The 20,253-nt window shown below is 39.9% G+C and overlaps 2 protein-coding genes across 2 annotated transcripts; both read right to left on the reverse strand.

Moving 5' to 3' along the window:
- Positions 1-813: 813 nt before the first annotated feature.
- LOC103698701 (DHHC-type zinc finger family protein) lies at positions 814-13,602 on the reverse strand. The gene is made up of 7 exons (XM_039125051.3): positions 12,950-13,602; positions 3,175-3,267; positions 2,997-3,098; positions 2,839-2,916; positions 2,636-2,734; positions 2,460-2,555; positions 814-1,211 (listed from the first exon to the last, which is right to left on the reverse strand). Exons 1-7 carry the CDS (start codon positions 13,220-13,222, stop codon positions 1,101-1,103), a joined length of 852 nt encoding a protein of 283 aa, XP_038980979.3. The 5' UTR covers positions 13,223-13,602; the 3' UTR covers positions 814-1,100.
- A 710-nt stretch (positions 13,603-14,312) lies between these two features.
- LOC103698702 (laccase-17-like) lies at positions 14,313-16,950 on the reverse strand. Its single transcript, XM_008780742.6, has 6 exons — positions 16,704-16,950; positions 16,464-16,615; positions 16,056-16,300; positions 15,818-15,946; positions 14,723-15,691; positions 14,313-14,596 (listed from the first exon to the last, which is right to left on the reverse strand). Exons 1-6 carry the CDS (start codon positions 16,830-16,832, stop codon positions 14,466-14,468), a joined length of 1,755 nt encoding a protein of 584 aa, XP_008778964.4. The 5' UTR covers positions 16,833-16,950; the 3' UTR covers positions 14,313-14,465.
- Positions 16,951-20,253: the final 3,303 nt, after the last annotated feature.

A 20,253-nucleotide genomic window follows, 5' to 3' on the forward strand; every position in this document is an offset into this window, starting at 1 on the left:
TGTGGTGCATGAAAGCAGTAGATAGCGACAGCTTATTGGAACATCATGGGAGCTGAAATGTATGAATTGTCGTATGGAGCCTTCTGGAATGGGCATCTGCCACATGGTTGTGTACCCGACACTGTTCACTTGCAATCCGCACTGCAGGATCGGATGGTGGATGTCAAACCCAAGCTAATTCAAGTACAATAGAGCATGAGGGTTCAGGGTTTCAAGCTCGGAGCTAGAGATAGGTGATCAAGGTAAGGCCTCTCCAGCTAAAATTCGCTTCTCTGTGACATCAGGAAATTCGTAGCCGTTCCGATGCCAGCGACCCAAGGAAAACAATGATCAAAGAGATGCGGTACGAGATGGGAGATCTCTTGGCTAAGTGAAAAATGTGTGCGCATTTATACCAAATGGTAAGAGCCGTATAAGGGACGCGAAAAATATTTTGAATGGAAAACGTTGTATTAAAATTTTGGGTGTTAATTGTTTCTGCAAACTCTTGAAAAGCATTTCAATCCTCCCACGCTCCCAGGTAGAGATGGCCTATCAGAAGTGTAAACACCGAGTCCCGCTCTACTTATGATATATGTGATTCCACGGAGAACTAGGTGTGTTGCTTGTCCAATTGTCTGTCCTCTCTCTACTTCCCTGTGTCATCCACTGGTAATGCTGCCTGCCAAAGTGTTTAATATATTAATACAGCGATATCGCGTGCCAGAACGAGAATGTTATATCCTAAGGCCTGCATCTCTTGGTTACCTCCGTGAGCAGCGTAGCATGGTGGGGCTTACGAGGTTCCATATCAAAATAAATCACCTGAAGGCAGGCACATAACTTCCCAATAGATTTCACCGGACCATTATAGTTTATTAACAACATAGACTTACAGACCCTAGGATACCCCCCCCTGCAAAGGGCACTCCATCTGCTTACCCTTCCTGTAGTTTATAAGCAGCCCACAGAAGTAACTTGAAGCCCTCGTGTCAGACCAAAAACGTAGGGCAAGCACTTCACGATTGTAATTGCCACTCCCAAGCGAGGCTCAACCACAAAAATTTACATGGTTTCCATCTTCTATAAACAAATTACTCTCATCTTTGCCACCTGATACGTCAAGTTAGTGTTGTAGATATTGGAAGGTCAAATGCAGTGGGAAATCGGAGACCAGAGCCTTTGAACTTTGATACAGGGCATAACCAACAAAAGATGTTAGGCCCTAGTACCTGCAGGAAAAATTGATTTGAAGTTAATCAATAGCGTAATGACCAGATATCAGATATCCAGGTGCATGATCTCCCCTGAGCTCATATATATAAACAGTCAAACATGAAACAAACTTGTGTTGCGCACTTTAAAGAAGACACATGATTTAAGGACCAACCAATGGCTACCCTTTAAAATTAAGCCTTCAATTGGAACCATGATAAACTTATAGCTCAAAATACAAAATGCCTTGAAAGCTAACTAGCCTGAACTGAGAGCAAGTGCAGTTGTAGTGAAGCAGAACCCTTAATGTTTAAAGAGTGAAAGAAACAAGGAAAGAAGTCATCTAGCGTGCACAACATCTTAGTTAGAAAAGATCCACATAAGAGTGACCGTCCTCTTCTCCAATGTAAACTTCACAGAACCATAAAATAAAGTAGATGCTAAGCAACAATAACAAAAGTATATGATTGAAATAATGTTGACCTTGAAAGTAGCAATAGAACATATCCAAGATAGGACAAGCAGGGATTAATACGAGTGAAAAATGTCTATGCTATCACCATACCAACAGACATCTGACAGACATTTCACTTTTGAAAAGGTTTGTCTTCATGGTGATGACTTCGGGAAAGCAAGGACAAAGATGGTTTCAGATGAATGTTGTGTTACAGGAGCACAAGCAGTTAACAATAACTTAAATATGAATCTTTATATCGAAACCTACAACTTACTCCGACTATTATCAACTCTCTGACTTGCAATATAAAACAAACTATAGTGAATCAACAAGAGAATTGCTAAAACAAAGATTACCAACATACTAGAGAAGCAAGGAAGTTTATAATGACTGACATCTTTACAAAAGGAAGTTTCGGCAAGATATTGGAAATTAATGTCAGGATGCAAAGGGGAGTTGTGAAGACAAGTTTTAAGGGTATGCGAGGAGAACTGCATTAAATTGTTCAACCCACAAAACATAGCTTCATGGGATTATTGATTGTCATGCCATGGTAGGACTTTATCTAAAGACAAGTTTTATCATCATTTTGTAATATGAAAAACAGATGTGGCAACATTTTGGTTTTGACTGGATAGATTCACTGAACAAACACCACCTCAAACTCAACCTTGAGAAAGAGAGTCAAGATTTACCACAACAAAAAAATAATTGTCTTAGTCCTCGGTAATTCACAGGTCATAAATTACAAAAGCATGAGTGATACACACACAAGAAAGATAAGAGGAGAGAGAGAAACTATTCTTACTGAAACAAGGTTTTCATAGACACCAAGGTCATATGGATGTCTATACATATTTCCTACTTTTTCTTCCAGCCACATGGCTCTGACTCCTTCATGGTACTGCCAAAAAAGAAGACAGCAAAGTTTTCTAAATATTCTAAAATCAAGTACTAAGCTAATTGTGGAAAATTTTCTCAAACCTCAATTGTGGTCTTGTTCTGCAAAATAAGGTAAATCTGCCAACCCAATAGGACGCTTAACGCCAGAGTTAAGGGAAACAGTAAAGCTCCACCAATGATCTGTCAAGTTGATAAATGTCTGAAAGTCAAAATCAGACTTGAGGAATGATGCTATCAAAGTGAGTCATCTTCTTCTTTTTTTCTTTTAGAGGAAAGTTACTCACACATGTTGTTTTATTAGAGTAACTACTCTGCGGCTGATCCTTCTGTGCATCATGAATAAAATTTCCAACAAAAAGAACCTGAAATAATATTGTAAATCCTTTTCTGCCACATGATAAACCTCCACGTCACTAATTAACTAGATGTAACTTAAGTATACCATTGAGTGGATGCAGGCAATCACACCATACAGCACAAAAATAATGAAGACCTTATAGTTTTCATGTCCTACGCAATTGTTTATCCAAACACAGTGGTGATCCTGCAGGCATCAAGGGGCCATAATAAATATGCAGAGTAGTTTTCTGAAAAAAGAGAATACAAATCATCATACATACCATTCTCAAAACACATCTTTTGCAAACACGACAGTGATGCGTACGGGGAGGCTTATAGTGAGAACATTTCTGGCAAAATCTCAGATCTCCACCCTGAGTTATTAAGGTAACAACGGGATAAAAACATATGAGAGAATTAGCGGCTAATAATAGAATAAGGTTTTCTCATGTTATGAAGATCAATGCATACAATTAGCCTACAAAAGTTAAAATACCCTAAAACGTTGCTTTCATCAAAATAAATGATAAAATAAGACAGATCACCAAATTGCCTGTAGTAAACCCAAGCAAAACTGTAAAGGTCAAAAATATAAGTTGCAGAATTGCACCTATAAAAATGGTATCACAAAACATGCCAATTATCAAGCAAGGTTAGCAATTACTTGTTAATCCCAAGACAATATTCGATGACCTAAAGAAGCAAAGAATTCATACCAGCAAGTTGCATATTAGATGAATAGGAGATCAATTGCATCAACAAACGTGCGATGAAAAGCACCATCAAATTGCTATAGAAAGTAGGACCAGAAATTGGAGGCTTCTAAGATTAGTTGAAAAATGCAAAGTTAACTAGCCATTAACATGGACCTCTAACATCTGAAGCATACATATTAGTAAAGTGAATTGGACATATTGACTTACATATAAAAGCCAGTGATACCAGTATGGAAAGATAGTAGAGAACTAATATAGAAGACGACAGTGGGAAACACCTTATGAATGCAAGTATATAAGGAAATGCAACTAGAAAGCATTACTACCCTAAAAACATTCAAGGGTAATTACATGGGAAGAAAAAACAAATTGTGGAAAAGATTGAGACTTGTGGAAAAGATTGAGACGTACACGTAAGATCAAAACAACAAGTAATTATGTTGATGATACAGGCACAAAAATAGATTTTTCTTACAACTCTTTTCTTTTTAACTTTTGAAGCCAAATGACCTGACCCATAAAGGGAGAAGATTAAATTATCAATTTTAGTAATCCATGCCTTTGGTTTTCTTCCAGTAATATGAGGTCCATTGGGCTGGATAGAAAGAAGGCCCGCTTGCATTGCCTCAGCCCTAAAGGTCAAGCAAATTGTTGGGTGGATCCATCGACCATCACATAAATCAGCCTATCTTGACTATTTTTTTGACTCTGCTGACAAGCCAGAAGTCAATGTGTCAAGGCTAGGTTCTACTGCGGTAGTGCAAATTCATGGGACTCAAAAGTCTGCAGGAGGATGCCAATCTATTAGGCTAACCCTAACTGGTTATGCACACCACCTATATTGCCAGTTGACTCCTAATAGCTTAAATCTAAAATGTAAAACATTTGCATGCATCTTACAAACGTACCAACAATCGAAATCCTTAATTCACCATTTGTCACTTCCCAAACATTAGAACCCATTTGCTATTGTCTTTCCCTAATATTTTCCAAACAAGGAATATTATTTTGAGTCACATTTCCAAGTATGTCTCCAATGAACCACCCAAAGTGTGTTGAAAACTCGATGCCTTTCTAAACCAAGAAACGAACATCTGCCTAGGAGGCTAAGATAAAAGTGGAGAATAGGTGCTTGGGCGCCTAAAGCACTGGAAGATCCTAGGCACTTAGGCAGTTATGTTGCTTGAGGGCTTGGGTGGGACAGCTGAAGCAACTCTCCATACAACCTTGATCACGACCACTTCTACAATGACGAATAAGGAACAATTGCAACACACTGTTAGATTAGTAGATGAAATAATTGAGATATTTTATTGAAGAAATCGGGGAAAGTCATTCGATAACCAAAACAACTAGCCTTAGGTATGCAATGAGAACAAATATATTATTACTTAATAACGAGGACAACACTATTAACAAATGCCCTCTATCCAAAAAAAACTGTTAAATAAGAACTGCCGGAGCTTTCCTTATTTTCCTTGATCCTTTCCCGTTTATATGTTTTGGTTTTCGTTGTTTAAGTTTCATGTGTTAACCTCCTGTATCCTTAAGAGAGAAATTTATGATTTCCTTATTAAGCTTCCATGCCATGAATCCAAATTTATCTGGGCATGTGAGAATAGTATCCCATGCTACCCTGAAAAATACGTTTTCTAAGGCCTTCTACACATTCCTTCTTTTTAACCATTGATTAAATTTCTAGATTTTAAGCCAATTGCTATGCACAACAGCACAGGCATGCAATACAAAGTGTGGTTACACAAGGTCTTTCATGGCACAACTATAACACTACATGGCATGGCCTTCATGGATGTTCCCGTTCAAACAACCACAAATTTTATGTCTATATATAAGTTCCAAATATATTTCTTTGATCTTTCACCTAATATCTCTTGACCATTATAGACATGGACTGCATTCAATTGATAGTTGTATGATGAATCATAAGAGGGTTTACCTTCTATGGATGGCTAAAATTAAGGGGCAAATTTAGGCTAGCTCTGTATATATGCAACCCTCTAGCCCTACCTTGACATGACGACAACCAAAAAGTTATCTGTCTTCTCATATTTTCGTTTTTTTTCCTGACAGATTTATGCAAGATTAAAGTTTTACATTTTCACCTGGATATCATTTAAGGAAATTGATCAATATAAACCCACCAACCCAATTATCCAAAACATTGACTAATAAGATATCAATATGTTGGCCGAATTTTTTCAAATTTCTGAAACAATATTAAGTGATTTTTTTTAATCACACAGTATTAGAATCAATGCCTTCAAATAATTGTCAAGATTAGTTTCATAATATTGGATGGCATTTCAATGTATAATTCCTAAATATCAGCTGATATCTTGGAGTGTTTTAATTCTTTCCATATTTTCCTAAATATCAGCCAATATCTCGATTCTTCTTGGTATTGGAGTTCATTTAAGATGGTTGGAGAGACATGCTTTAAAAACCTTGGGTGAGATGAGACTTTTATATATCTCACCCTCAATTAAGGGCAACTGAGCAAATGGTTTGACCAACTTACTCTTCAGCAACATGAGAAAAAAAAGATGTCGTTGTGTACGAGTAATACTCATTATGTAAACACCCATGTGCATCATGACGAAAGCAAACCATATTTGAAGACATTATGATGTGCTTTTTATGACCAAATGTATTTCATTTTCATTTAAAGGAAACAATCTAGTCATATGAGCCATTCACAAATATTGTAAGGTTGTTCGGACGCTAACGCTGGCAACTAGCTATATAAGTCGTTTCCATGGTCTCTCGCTCAATAATTAGGACATCTAATTCGACGGAAGCACAAAGCTTAAAATGCAGCCTGACTTTTGTCCTCAACCTCTTTCTCCCTCTCCGCCTTGTCTTACCTATCTCCTTTCCTCCTCATCTGCTAAGCTTTCTATCTTCCTGCTTTATCACCTAACACCAAATTGTTTCCAAGATGGATCTTCTTTAGCCATACCGAGCCACCCTGGCCTACACATCGAATTGACTTCAGAACCATGGGCCTCAATTTGGAAAATATCCACGTTATACACCCTTCTCCATTCAACAGTCACAGCAACATGATTCTCAACTTTGCAATCACCTTCCCTAGGCCTAGCTTGTAGCATGCTACTATCAAGCCTAATTGATGCTGAGCTTACTAACATCAAGAAAATCATCATCCTCCGTGGTACTAGCAACATGCCTTAATAAACACTATGAACAAGACTTTGTCATGGGGAATACTCTCATCCAAGCATCCTCGGTGATACTAAAAAAACTGTGTCTAACAACCACTTTTAGTTTGCGTTACCTTTTGATAAGGCCTCACCAAAAGCTCATTTGAGGGACAAAGACAAATGAAAACATTGCTTAGAGTTGAGAAGCAAGAAGATAAAAAAGAGGAAGGGCAACATTGACATGAATGGTGATGAAGTGTGTTGTTATAACATGCTTTTGTCAGAGCCAATGGGTAAACGAGCCATCATTATCTTGTGGTCCACCTATCAAGTTGCTTGCCAACTGACAACATGCAATTATCGACATGTAGGTATGTTTATCTCGCATAGTCACATGCTCGGATTGTTCACTATTTATACCTCATGCTTAATTTAATCTGCTTCGGCAACCTTTTATTCCCAATCCAAGAGTTTTATAATGGCAAATGAAAACAACACCTCTTGAAAGTCAATGAGTATGAAACTACTGTTGAGCCCAAAATGCCAAAAGATATGATTAACCAACATACTCGTCATTAGTTATGAACAGCTTTAAGGGGTCCATCGACTTATTGGGCAAAAGTGACAATCTCACTTAAACCACCACCTTTTGCACCATCAGCTTGAAGAAGGAGCATTCCTCTTACCATGTTGTGCCGGGAGAGTGAATCAAGAGAGCAAGCATATAGACACCAACTACTTTAAAAAGGCAAAAAAGTACGAGCCATGGCATCTTGAACAACCCAATTTCATATGTATTTAATGAATAAGACCTCCAAAATTTGTCACGTGAGACCAAAGATTAGGTTGTTCATAGATTACACACTAGGAAAACGCTAGTGCTATATGTTCCAATATACAACTTCTTCGGTTCCTTCTAAAGTGCCGAGCCTAGCTCCTCTTGCCACAATTCATTTGTGCAGTTTTTGCCAACCAATTGATGAATTTATTCATTTTTTGTGAATACACTCGATTGTCTTGAAATTGTGACAACAATCAGCATATATGGAGAACGAGCACTTGACGGGTATGAGACCAAGCCTCATTTCAATTTATTATCTTTGCACTATTTATTAGCACTATTTATTAAGTCTAAGAAATGCTCATTTTTCTTGGTATAACATTGTCAAGTAAGAAAATAAGTGTAGGTCGCCATATGTAGCATCCACAACACCTGGACTGGCAAATCATGAGATTTGATGACTACTGTGTAACACCTTATTCCCTAAGTGAGTCAGAGAACAAGTCCAACACATGAGAGACAATAGATCTTAAAATGCACTCCAAAATAACACCATTGATCCAAAAGCTGCAATTACCGTATATAATGATTCCATTGCTTCAAAAACAAACGGAATAAGATAGTATGATTGGGACCATACCATTCTAATGCAAAACCGGCATTGTTACAAGTCTCGAGATGTCAAAACAACTGTGATGGTATGTATCGACTGTAGCATTCGATATCGATGGTCCCATATCAACCCGTACTGATTGGTGCTAATTCAATTTTTTGGAAGCTATCAATTTTGGTATATATCATTGGTATTGTTATTGTACAATTCTGATGGAAAAAGGTGCGATGTCCGATACCAACATCTTGGCTCTTCAAAAGCATGCACCACGAGAGGTGGTTTTTGGTCATCCTTGTTCACATGGTTCCCAATTTCTCCATGATTATGTACATTTGATGAACAAAGTGACATTAATCTATCATGAGATTTACGTCCAAGGCAAGTAAGTTTTGACATGTTTCTTACTTAAAATAGCCTATAGCTTGTTGAAATCTTAGATGTACAAGTCTCCATTAAGATTGCTTTGCCCATAGCCAGACTTGTATAAGCCAAAAGTTCTCCATATGCTATTCAAATCATCCAGGCAGTTCCCTGGTTTCTGCATTGCCGGTGTATTATATGCCCCATAATTGCAACTTCTTATGTCATTCCATGCTTCCCATAGTCCATTCTCACATTTTTATATACTATTGTCCAACTCGAGGATTGTTTTTACAATTTCTTCATGAAATGTCATCTATAAAACATGTGGTTTTGATTGGTCTATGTCTCTCAATAAGTACTTAAATACTAAAATCATTTAGGGCCCATTTGGATGCCCACACAAGGTATCTCTGGAATATTCCTTATAATGGTATTTTCTGGTTTGCTACTTTCTTATACATGTACCCTCAAAAGGATAAACAGCAGGAGCTCTGGATTGAGCTCCTCAATATCATGCCAACACAGAATGAACCTTGGTTAATTATAGGAGACTTTAACTGTATTATAAACCTTAGTGAGAAGAGTAGTGGTGTTCAAAGATTAAATAAGTTTATGATTAACTTTAGTGAATTTCTCAACCAAGGCCAACTTGTTTTCTTGCCCACCTTTTCATTTCTTTATTGGCCCAGCCTTCAACCTATGCAGCAGGAAGAAGTTAGCTCCAGTGGGGAAAAAATTATCCAGATCGAGGAAACTCCCATTCAATACAAGCTCTAACTCTCAGGAGATCAGAAATAACCTTTTACAAGGAATTTGGTGTCCCTATCTTCTTGGATGAGGCAATCTCGGAGCTTCCTTAAATGCTTGGGTTTCTTCTCTCACAATGCCATTTCATAATTATTCGTTGTTTAAGGTTTATCTAGTGGCATTCAAATAGACCCTTAGGCCTATTTGGACACCAATTAGATGTCCTCGAATAATATCTTCTATATTGAGAAAAGATAAAGAAACATGATCCGGTGATTGAGAAATTTGAGGGATTGAATAGATGAGGTTTTCACCATTCCAACTTTCATCAGAATCTTTTCTCCTCTGCTTTCTTAAAATCTCTTTCCATGTTCGATTGCCTCTATACCTCTCCATTGTTGGAGAGAGGATGACACAAATACATTATTGAACCATCCAGACAGGCTTTTACGGTTCCACAAAGAATAAATGCAGGGTATGCCGTACCGGTCCTGGCTAGGACCAATACCGGATCCTCCGGACTGGATCAGCGTGGGATCCGGTATCGGAAGCTTTTCATTGAAAAACCGGCCGGTACGACTGTCGTACCAGTACGGAATCGATACGAAACCGGTACGTACTGGTCCGGACCGCCACCAGTACGCCGACCGGTACCGGTACAGCGGACCTTGAATAAGTGTCTATGCACTTGTGATTAAGTATATGGAAATCAACCCTATCCATGATAATCCATCAAATCTCCTTACTTTGAAATGAGGTATCATTCTATATACCACATGCCATATCCTCTAGCATCCCTTTTGAACTTTCTAATTGGGAGAATACCAAAGCAATCAATCTCTTCCCAACCACTTTGAATAGTAAGCTTTTTGTTTTAATTATAGCCTTAAATTTTTTGGGTATGTCCAAATTATTGTATCGCCCACATATTCCTTAGGTCTTAGTGTAGTTCCCGCATATCCCTTTGGTTTGATCATGTGTTCTCTACGTATATGATGGCTCTTTCCTTAAGCTTAGTTGAAAGCAAGCAATGCCCTCAAAACACTGAGATCTCATATAGAAGAGCTAGTTACCAAACAAGGGGCTCACCTTCAAAAGCAAGTTAATAATTTATAAATGCAGTGGAAACTAATAATATTGATATCTAAAATAAACGACACAAACAAATTGTTATTAGATTCACGCACGTAGCCATTGCAATGGGTTAGAGGCTTGGCTGGTTTAGTTTTGGACCAAAGTCCCATATCAAGTCCATATGGGCCTGAGTTGAACTCAAGCCAACCACCCATCACGTCAACCATGGCTCGCTCAAGCCCAACCATGGTTAACCTAGCTAACCTAGACTTGACTTGTTTATTGGCCTACGGCCCAAGACAATATAGGTTTGGGCTTTTTATCTCAGAAGCAGCAAAAGTTTGAACTTAAATTTAGTCTTTTCTTTTAAGATGCACCTTAGGCATTATTTACAAGTTGCTTGGTTGCTATTGCAAGCAACAAGCTAGAAGAAAGCTTATTTGGCAAGCAACAACAACAAGCTAACCCACAGCCAGTTGCCTATCTTCAAATTTGTATCAATATTGACTAAAGACATAAGATATTGATCCAATGGCTTGTATCCCTTAACTTTTTAAGTCATATATTTAACCAATTTAGGTGTATTGACCTGACAAGTTGAGAGGTTATGACCTAAACCTAACCCAATTTGCTGGCAGGTCAGGTATGTCAAACCTGTATATGACCCAGGAACTGACTGGGTGGGTTTCTGCTGTGCTGGGTTGGGTAAACAGGTAAAGGTTGGCTAGAGGTGGGTAAATGGGGTTGGTCATAATTGCTAGACCTAAAAATAAGAGTAAATTTCAAACCACAGAGCATAAGGACAGTGTTTAAATGATAGAACGGAATACAAATAATTTAAAATACGAATAGGCAAGATGTACTAAAGAAAAGAAACATATATCAGAAATCCAGAAAAAAAAGAAAACTGAAAATGGGAAAGAAACATTTAAAAAAAAAATAGCAAAAAAACCAGAGAACAGAAAGAAGAAGATAGAAACAAAGCAGCATACAGAGAGCTAAAGAAAAAAAAAGAACCAAAAAGGGAAACAGTAATTAGAAAAACACTTATTAGGAAAAAACACAAGAAAAAACAAAGCAGAGAGCAAACAATAGAAAAGCCAAAACAGAAACAAAAAATGAGAGAGGAAGAAAAAAGTAATACAAAATAAAGAAAAGGGAACAGAAAATGGTTAATATCCTGCCAGTCCGTATCTCGTGAACTTTTCCTCAAACTTTTGCATTAGAAGTTTGAGCAGTGGCTGGAATGTGTAATAACATGATTTCCAGTAAAGGTGTGAAGTGGCTGGAAAGAAAGCAGATATCCAGATCTAAGTAATTTTTATTGTTCTATCCAGATGGAACACCTTAAAAATTCTCTACCGATACTGATTCAGGCATATGCACAAAATTTTCAAATATTCTGGCTACTGCGACCAGGAAGGGACAATAAGGGTTACTACCCTTGCCAATTATGTTCCTCCAACTTAGAATAAGAAAAGCACAACAAGGTCTTTCCCTTTTGAGGAAAAAGGGTTCAATCAAACACTAGAAGAATAGATTATTCATAAAAGAAGATGAACCATGGACAAACTAGGTGTAACATAACAAGAAAATGGAGAAAGAGCATTCAGCTGATGCCAGATATAAGTAGTTAAAACTTAGGGAGGCAATTCTAAAACAGAAGTTTTTTAAACATAACAAAAGGAAAGAAAATTTAATGCAACTGAAAAATAACTATATTCTTCCACCACTCCTAAATCTAAACAACTTGGAGATCCATATCATCAACTACTGTTTGATCAATTATTTTAAATAGACCATATGTTGTTTTGGTGCTCGTGATCTCAATTTCAATTGTTGCATGCATGCACCTATAAGGCATCTGAAGTGTTAGCATCATTTCATCCAATCATTCATTCTTAGTAAATCTATTCTACTTTTAAGAGGTATTATATCATTTTCTGGAGTGAAAACACTTCTGCTGACAAAGCATGAGTGCCATCAAAAACAGATTTGAGTTTTAGTTCCACAAGGATATAAATGTCCCTTTATCTCGTGCAAAATAAAATGGTAAATGCAGATCTCTCAATTACCCAAAACAGCAATTCCCATCTACCAAAAGGTAGTTGCTGAATTACTGAATCAGGTCAGAGAAACATCACGCAACTCAAATGGTAACACGCAAAGCTCCCAACCACCAAAAACTGCAATTCAGATGGATCAATAAGGTCTTCAATAACAGTTTCTTTCAATCAATAACCCTAACAAAAGAAAATGGCACCTTTTCGTCTAATGATCACAGAGAAATACACCGATCACGCACAATCCCTCGCCCTTCTGCCTGATGATCACACAGAACTACACCAACACACGCAAAATCCCTTAAAGTGCAAAACTCAAACTCTATCTATAAACCAGAAAAAAAACACAATTTTCTCACCAAACTAAGAATAGATCTTCTAAATTACCCAAAAAGGCATCATTCTGTACCTTAATTAAGCACAAATCCATCAAAGAAACTCAATTTTAACCAGGACACGGGCAAATAATGTCAAGAACAAACGAGTCCTATTCGAGTAATATCATCAGCATTCGTACCTTCCTCTTGATTTCGTGGATCGGATTTTCTGCTTCCTCCACGTCGGGCATGAACGACGGAGGCACGCGGCCCGGATCCCTGAATACGGCGATGCAGTAGTTCCCCACCGCCATTAGGGTAAGGAAGGTAAAGACCACGGCGTTCCCCAGCCCCGCCGCGGTCCGGAGCCCCATCCACTCATCGATCACCAAGAAGACGGTCGAGTAGTAGAGGAAGGCCACGGTTGCGAGCACAACAAAGATGGGAAGCGTGATGTATCCCTGGCGGCTCATGTCGATCTCGATCTCGATGCCGATGGCGATGTCGTCCCTCCTCTCCCCTCTGGATCGATCTGGATGAGGCTAGGGATCCGCTCTTGATCTTCTTGGATCTAGGGTTAGGGCGGGGGAGAGGAGGGTATAAGGGCGCCCTCGTCGGCGTCGTCGTCTACCGAGGGGCGTTGGAGGAAAAAGCCATCGGGGCTGCCAGGTGGCGGAGGCGCCGACGCCGTTACACGACGGCGTCTCCACCTTTTTGCCAGAAGGCGACGGTGGGAGGAGGGGAAGAGGGGGAGATGAGGCCAAATGGGAGGGAGGGAAATAGGGGTTGCTTGCCCGGTGGCCTTGCCGTGGCAATGCGGTAGACGGACAGCTAGCACAGAGGCCAGCGCTCCGGTCCTGTTTTAATAAGTAATTGCTATTTATCACGGATATCCTAGCGACAATAATTTTATCCGTTTATTTGTTTCTTTTAAAGTTTTATTATAAATCCGGCTTTACTTTTTTTTCTTGAAAAACTATTTTTTTAATATTTTAACAAGTTAGGTTTTTCTGATGAAAAATAATGATTTGGGTTTTATACGCCCGCCAATTTATTTTTTTAACTATAGATTTGTGAATGTGCAAACCCATTTTGTCTCTTAACAAATTATTATTTTAATTTTTTTATCTGAATATAAAGTAGGAGTGTAATTTGTATTGCACTGTCTCAAGGCAAATACAAGCATGTTTATCATCGACTATTATAATAAAGTCCTATAAGTTTAAGTTTGCTTAAATTGGAAATTTTGAATTCAAATTGGATAAATTTGGGATGAAGCTTCGATCTAACTAAAACTAGGTCCTAATCCAATTTAGCACCGAGTGTAAGCTATCCACACTTAATTAAACATAATAAATAAATAGATAAATAAATAATATTTTTATATAACTTATTTATATGATTATATTTTAGTCGTATTAAATAATAAATTATAATATCAGGCTTTCATCTAAAAATTCCAATTTGTATGCATTTTAAAATTTCTATTCATCCCAATCTAACTTTATTCTAGTCTTTCGTGTCTGTCATGAAAGTTAGCATCATAAAATAACGAACAAAATCAAGAAAAGTCTATCGTGTTGCCACATCATTCGTAAGAGCGATTACAAAACTAATTAGCCACCAAAAAAATTATTCACTTCCGACCGTTAGCAAGTATCCGCAAAAAATTGAAAAAACTGGAGCCGGTCCAACCACCAAACGCCTCCGGACCATTCAACAATTGGGAAGATCTGATGGCGGCGGTGGCAGCTTTTGGTTGGGAAGGCTCCCATCCAAGACCAACCACGCCATCTTCAGACCCCAGCTCGTGTGGACCTCCAGGTGGCAATGCATGAACCACACACCTGCATGGGCCCCAAAAAACACAGCTCAATATTCATAGTTAAAGCTAACCATTGATCGAGGTATAAGGGATATGGCATGGCCTAGCTCGAGCAGGCATTTCTACATGCAGTTAGTTGTACACTCACCGGGGTTATCGGCACGGAATCGGATGGCGACCCACCCACCGGCGGGCACCCCGACAGTGTTCCTTTCCACCGGGTCCACCAGGTTGAACCTGGCCGGGTCCTTTGCCGGATTGTAGTTGCCGAAGCCTTGCCCGACGACGAAGAAGTTGAAGCCGTGGAGGTGCAACGGGTGGCTCTCCGCCCCTAGAATGCTGGTGTCCTGCATCACCAGCTCCACGGTGGTGTTGTACGGAAGCACCATCAACTTAGTCCCATTGCTCACCAGTGTGTTGTTGGGAGGGCTCCCCGTGTAGTTGAATGGGATTAGAGGGCTGTAAGGGAAGTCCGGGGAGTAAACGCGCTTGGACTGCCCAAAGAAGTGGGCCTGGAGGAGAGCTGTGGTCGGCATCGCGAAGGATATATTGCTTACGGTCGCGGCGAACTTGGTGCCGTTGGGCCCTTGGCAAGTCTGGTTCTTCGGGCACGGGCTCGTGCCAAGCCCCACGGTGAAGAAGAATTGCCTCTCCACAGTCCGTGGTACCTTGGCCGGAAACTGAGCGGTTGCCAGACTCCGTAATCTGCTGGTGAAGTTTGCGACAAACGCCGTGTCGTTCAGAGATGGGAGGCTTGGTTTGAAGAGTGGGAGCTTCTTATTAAAGCTAGCTGTGGAGGAAGTCCTGGGATCTTGGTACTCAAGAAAGCCGGACACCGTCGAGTTGTCGAATGTGCCGGATCCGGTGGCATAGGGCCTTGCAGCCATGAGGAAGGTGGCATGGGGGAAGCTGGGCTTGGAACGAAGGAGGACGTTGGTGGTTTGACCTGGTGCTAGGATGAGGGTGTCGGTGTCGAAGGGCTTCACGTAAACAGCATCAACATCAACGATGGTGAGGGTGTGGTTCGCGATGCTGAAGAAGAGCTCGTCGTTGAGTGCAGCATTGATCATACGGAGTAGGTACGTCTTTCCGGGCTTCACTTTCAGCTTGAATGTATCTACCATACATCAGCACCCACCATTAATTTGCTATTACTTTGCCTAAAAACTACAAAAAAAAACTCCAGGATATATAACTTTTTTTTTTGTTTGGTAAATCAGGATACATAACTTTAATATGGTACCTTTAGCCGAGCAGTTGTACAGGGGACCAGGAAGCCCATTGATGGTGTAGGCATCGGAGACATTAGGACCACCACCCGTCTGAAGAGCCTGGCTAATGACGGCCTCCGTGTCAGCGTTCCACCATTCCCCTACAAATATTACAATTTTTTTTTAATTCTCCATATATGTTACTAAGCTTCTAATCAAAGACAACCTGAAGTTAAGAGATTGTAACAACTAAAACATATATGCATGTACCGAAGACGATGGGGACTTCTTTATAGGGTTTGGAGAAGGGGTAAGGGACGCCGCGGGCAGGGAGGATGATGATGGGCCCGTAGAGGGTGGCCCTCAGCCACGAGATGTGGGCGTGCCAGAAGAGCGTCCCTCGCTGGGCTACGATGGTGAAGTTATACACGTAGCTCTGCCCTCTCCGTATGGGGCATTGGGTCACATACGCCGGACCGTCCGCCCATCCACTCCTCAGCTGGCGAACACCATGCCTGCTCGTTCCGCACATCATTTGGTTCGCAAAACATTCATGTTATTGTTAAAAAAACGTCATGCAGAAAAAAAAAAAAAAAAGGAGACTAAACACTCGTTGGTGCACTCAAACCCCTTGACTATAAGCGTAATGGGAAAACGAAGTTCCTTTAGCAGACGTACCAGTGTAAAGTGACATTATACTGAACGTGGTTAACCACCTTAACCACAACTCTATCTCCTTCTCTAGCAACGATCTTGGGACCTGGGAACTGCCCAGTGACCGTCACAATGCTCTTCGTATGGCACAGCCGTGTCACATTGGCCATTCTTATCTGCAAATATGTTTCATTTCAGAAGAAAGGAATATCTATATATATAGATAGATATATGGTTTAATGTAACTTGTATATAAGAACATACGTCAAATCTGTAGTGCCTGGTTATGCCAGTTTGTTGTGCACGTACGCCATCCAGCGAAAGAAGCAGAGTGAGCGTCGAGAACATGAAGGCTGCCACAAGAAGGGATGAAGGAAGAAGAGAGAAGGCCATTTTTGTTCCCGTGATGACGTGGATCGAACTAACTGGAAAGAGAAGGAAAGATATCTAGCTAGATGACCAGAAGAATGGATTCGAAACTATAGGTGGATACGGAGTTACGAGAGCTCGAAAGATCTATTTATACTGGTGGATATGGTTGTAGCTGGGGCTTTGTTTCGTTAGGTAAGTCGACGAGGTCACCTCAAAGGAATGCTGGCCTCGCTTCGCTTTAGAGTGCAGCTAACTTATATTTTATTTGATCTTACACTGGCCTACCTTCTAAACATATAGAATTCCTGAAACTGCGACTTTTCTTTTGGAAAAGAGCTTGCCTAACACGGGAGCGATTGTATTTCCTTTTCATGAAGAAGGGCAAGGGTTATGGAAAAATTCTTCGTTGATTTTCCCTGTTGTTTCTAGTCTCCTACCGTTATTTTTATACATCAAGAAAATTAGAACTGAAACTAATATATTTTGTTGTCAAGAAGTCTTTTTCCAGTTAAAAGAAACGGAGGCATGAATAAAGCCCTTGCTATTGCGGTCTTCTGTTAAATATGCTTTTAGTTATAGATACTTGGATTTCAAACTTACCGGTCTAGTTGAAGGTTGGTGAGGTCTGCTGGGCGAGAGAAGGATGTCTGACCCAACTCACTTCCCTTTGCTATCCATTGTTTTCCCACACATATAACCAATACCGATACACAGTGCGTTGATATATGACACACTTATACTGTATAACAGTATTAGCTAGTACTGCACCAGTTTTTAAAAAAATCGATACACCCTCAATCTTAATTATCTTGATCTTAATTAAGCACCATTATATCAAATACTTATTTTAAACATACTTATCTATCCATCTTCCGAGAAGGATGTGCTGCAGCCCTATGAATTTCTATTCAAAAAGATTTTAAAAAATAAAATAATCTCCATGAGGAAGAAGAAAAATAGAATTCAACTCCGAAAAACTTGGTATAAGTCGACGAGCCTGGATTCTTTGCGGTGCATCTTTTATACTGTAAAGCGTGGTGAATGTCGACTATCCCAAAGAACAGATGGAGGGCACTCATTTTTCTCGAAAATGGAGAGCCACATATGGGGATACCAAATACCACACAAGGTAGAGAGATCCGGCATACGAGCTGTTGCAGGGACAGCCTTTGGCCGGAGGCTCACACAACAGCCTAGCCCACATTAAGCTAGCAGAGAAAGAGGACTGCGTTCCTCCCGAGGTATTGTCCGCTTTGGGCGCTCCGGCCCGCGCGTCCAGCACAAACGGGGGGAAACTGGTGCCCTCACGGTTTTATCCCACAAAAGGGCCCTCGAGAGGAAAAGATTTTCACCCTCCATTTAAGACACAGAACCTTTCCGCTACTAGCCGATGTGGGGACTAAATTCAAGGCCCCCTCCCCTCCACAACATAGCCCCCCCAGCGGGAAGGTCATATGTCGGATTTTACCCACGATAGCCCCCTGAGGGGTAGTCAATGGAGAGAGGATGCGCCCCTACCTGGCGTGCCATCTATTACGGGGACGGCCTTTGGCCGGAGCCTCACACAACAGCCTAGCCCACATTAAGCTAGCAGAGAAAGAGAACCGCGTTCCTCCTGAGGTATTGTCCGCTTTGGGCGCTCCGGCCCGCGCGTCCAGCGCAGACGGGGGGAGACTGGTGCCCTCACGATTTTATTCCACAAAAGGGCCCTCCAGAGGAAAGGATTTTCACTCTCATTTAAGACACAGAATCTTTCCGCTACTAGCCGATGTGGGACTAAATTCAAGATCCTCCAACACGGGCCAATTTTATACCGCACGGTACACTCTAAAAGTATGAAAGCTACAGAATATGAAAAAAAATAAAAAAAGAGGCAGCAGAATAACGATCCCATAAAGAATATCTAAAGCAGCTCACTGTCACTCCCCATCAGAACAGTACAATTTATAATTTTGCCTCTGGTGATGTCAATTCCGCAGCATGGACTGCATCACCTTCAAGTCCATGGAATTTCTTCATTAAGGTCTCAATACAGGAATGTGGCACTTGGTTAGCAATCATGAAAGTTGTCCATCCTGTGTTCTGCTCACCTAATGATAGGGAACAAGGAAGATACGTTTGATATCATGCACAGAAGGAAGCACATGATGATATGAATCATTTAGCTTTTTTTGTTTGTTTGTTTGTTTTTTGTGGGATCTTTATGATGAGATCTTCGCTAAGGTTTAAGAAAGAAAGGAAATAGAATCTTTATCTGAATACCGTCTGAACAAAAAAGACAAATTGTTTCATTCTTTTTCGGTTAAATCAAACAAAAATGAGCAATTCTTATAGTCTATAAGGTTGAATAAAAATTCGATTAAAATGATTTTCCAGACATATAGATAGAGTACATTATGCCCTATGCTGATTAGGAGGCAAGTTTATCAAGTGCCTTTTGCAAGCCATGCTTTCTGTGCACTAGTACTCTTTGACAACTTGTGAGTGCTTGTTCTGAAGCTGACTTTAGTTGCTCAAAACACCTGATGCAAAGCAGTGAAGGACCCAATCAGCTGCTCAAAACCAATACAAACTACAAGCCCTGTTAATGCAAGCCAAACCCCTGAGCTCCCTGTATCTAATCACCCATCCACTCTTTTTTTTTTTTTGATGATCGCCCATCCACTCCATGATGGAAACTTTGATCTTATATGGGCTAGATCTGTCTTGATCAACATCATTCATGATCCAGCATGATTCCTGCATCATAGCATCGACCTGATCCCTGATGAGATGAAGGCTATTCTTCCGGTTCTTCTCACAACTGAACCTATGCTTGCTACTGGAATCTTTATCTGTTTTGAGGTCTTTTTCTGTTTTAATCTCCTTGTATTTTCTTATACTTTGCAAACTATTGCTGTTTTCCTTCTTTGCAATAAAATTGGTGGCTAGTGAGACTAAACCCAATAGCCTCCACTTATATCAAAAGCAAAAAAAAAAAAAAATTCTCACCTCACATTTCTCTGTTAGGATTTGTAAGGTATTTGATGAAATCTTAAGTTTCTTGCAATTTTACTTACGTTGTTTATTAAGAAGTTAGAGCAAACATATAATAATTTATAAAAAGCTTGTTCAACATTGTGGGGCTAGGTAAGTCTACTTGATCTTGGAAATAAAGATTTCTAAGTTATAATGCAAGAAATCTATTCCTTATCTACGATCTTGATACCTGCTCCTGTACCCTGTGCCACTTCAAATTATGAGGTGCACAAGAAGTATCATTCCACACCATTCATGGAGTCGCATTCCCTCTCCCGTTCTCAGTCCCGTTTGTTATGTCCAAATAGCAAATTGGTGAAGTAATAATAAAATTAAGTACTGAAATTTTCACATGCAAAAGGTATCAAAATGGAGCTCCTTTGGAAAGTCACCATGAATCATACCTCAATTGCAAAACTTTTCT

The sequence above is a fragment of the Phoenix dactylifera genome, chromosome 8, assembly GCF_051530095.1.
Source record: "Phoenix dactylifera cultivar Ajwa chromosome 8, Ajwa_hap1_PhDact_Kaust_v1.1, whole genome shotgun sequence".
NCBI classification, from domain to species: Eukaryota; Viridiplantae; Streptophyta; class Magnoliopsida; order Arecales; family Arecaceae; genus Phoenix; species Phoenix dactylifera.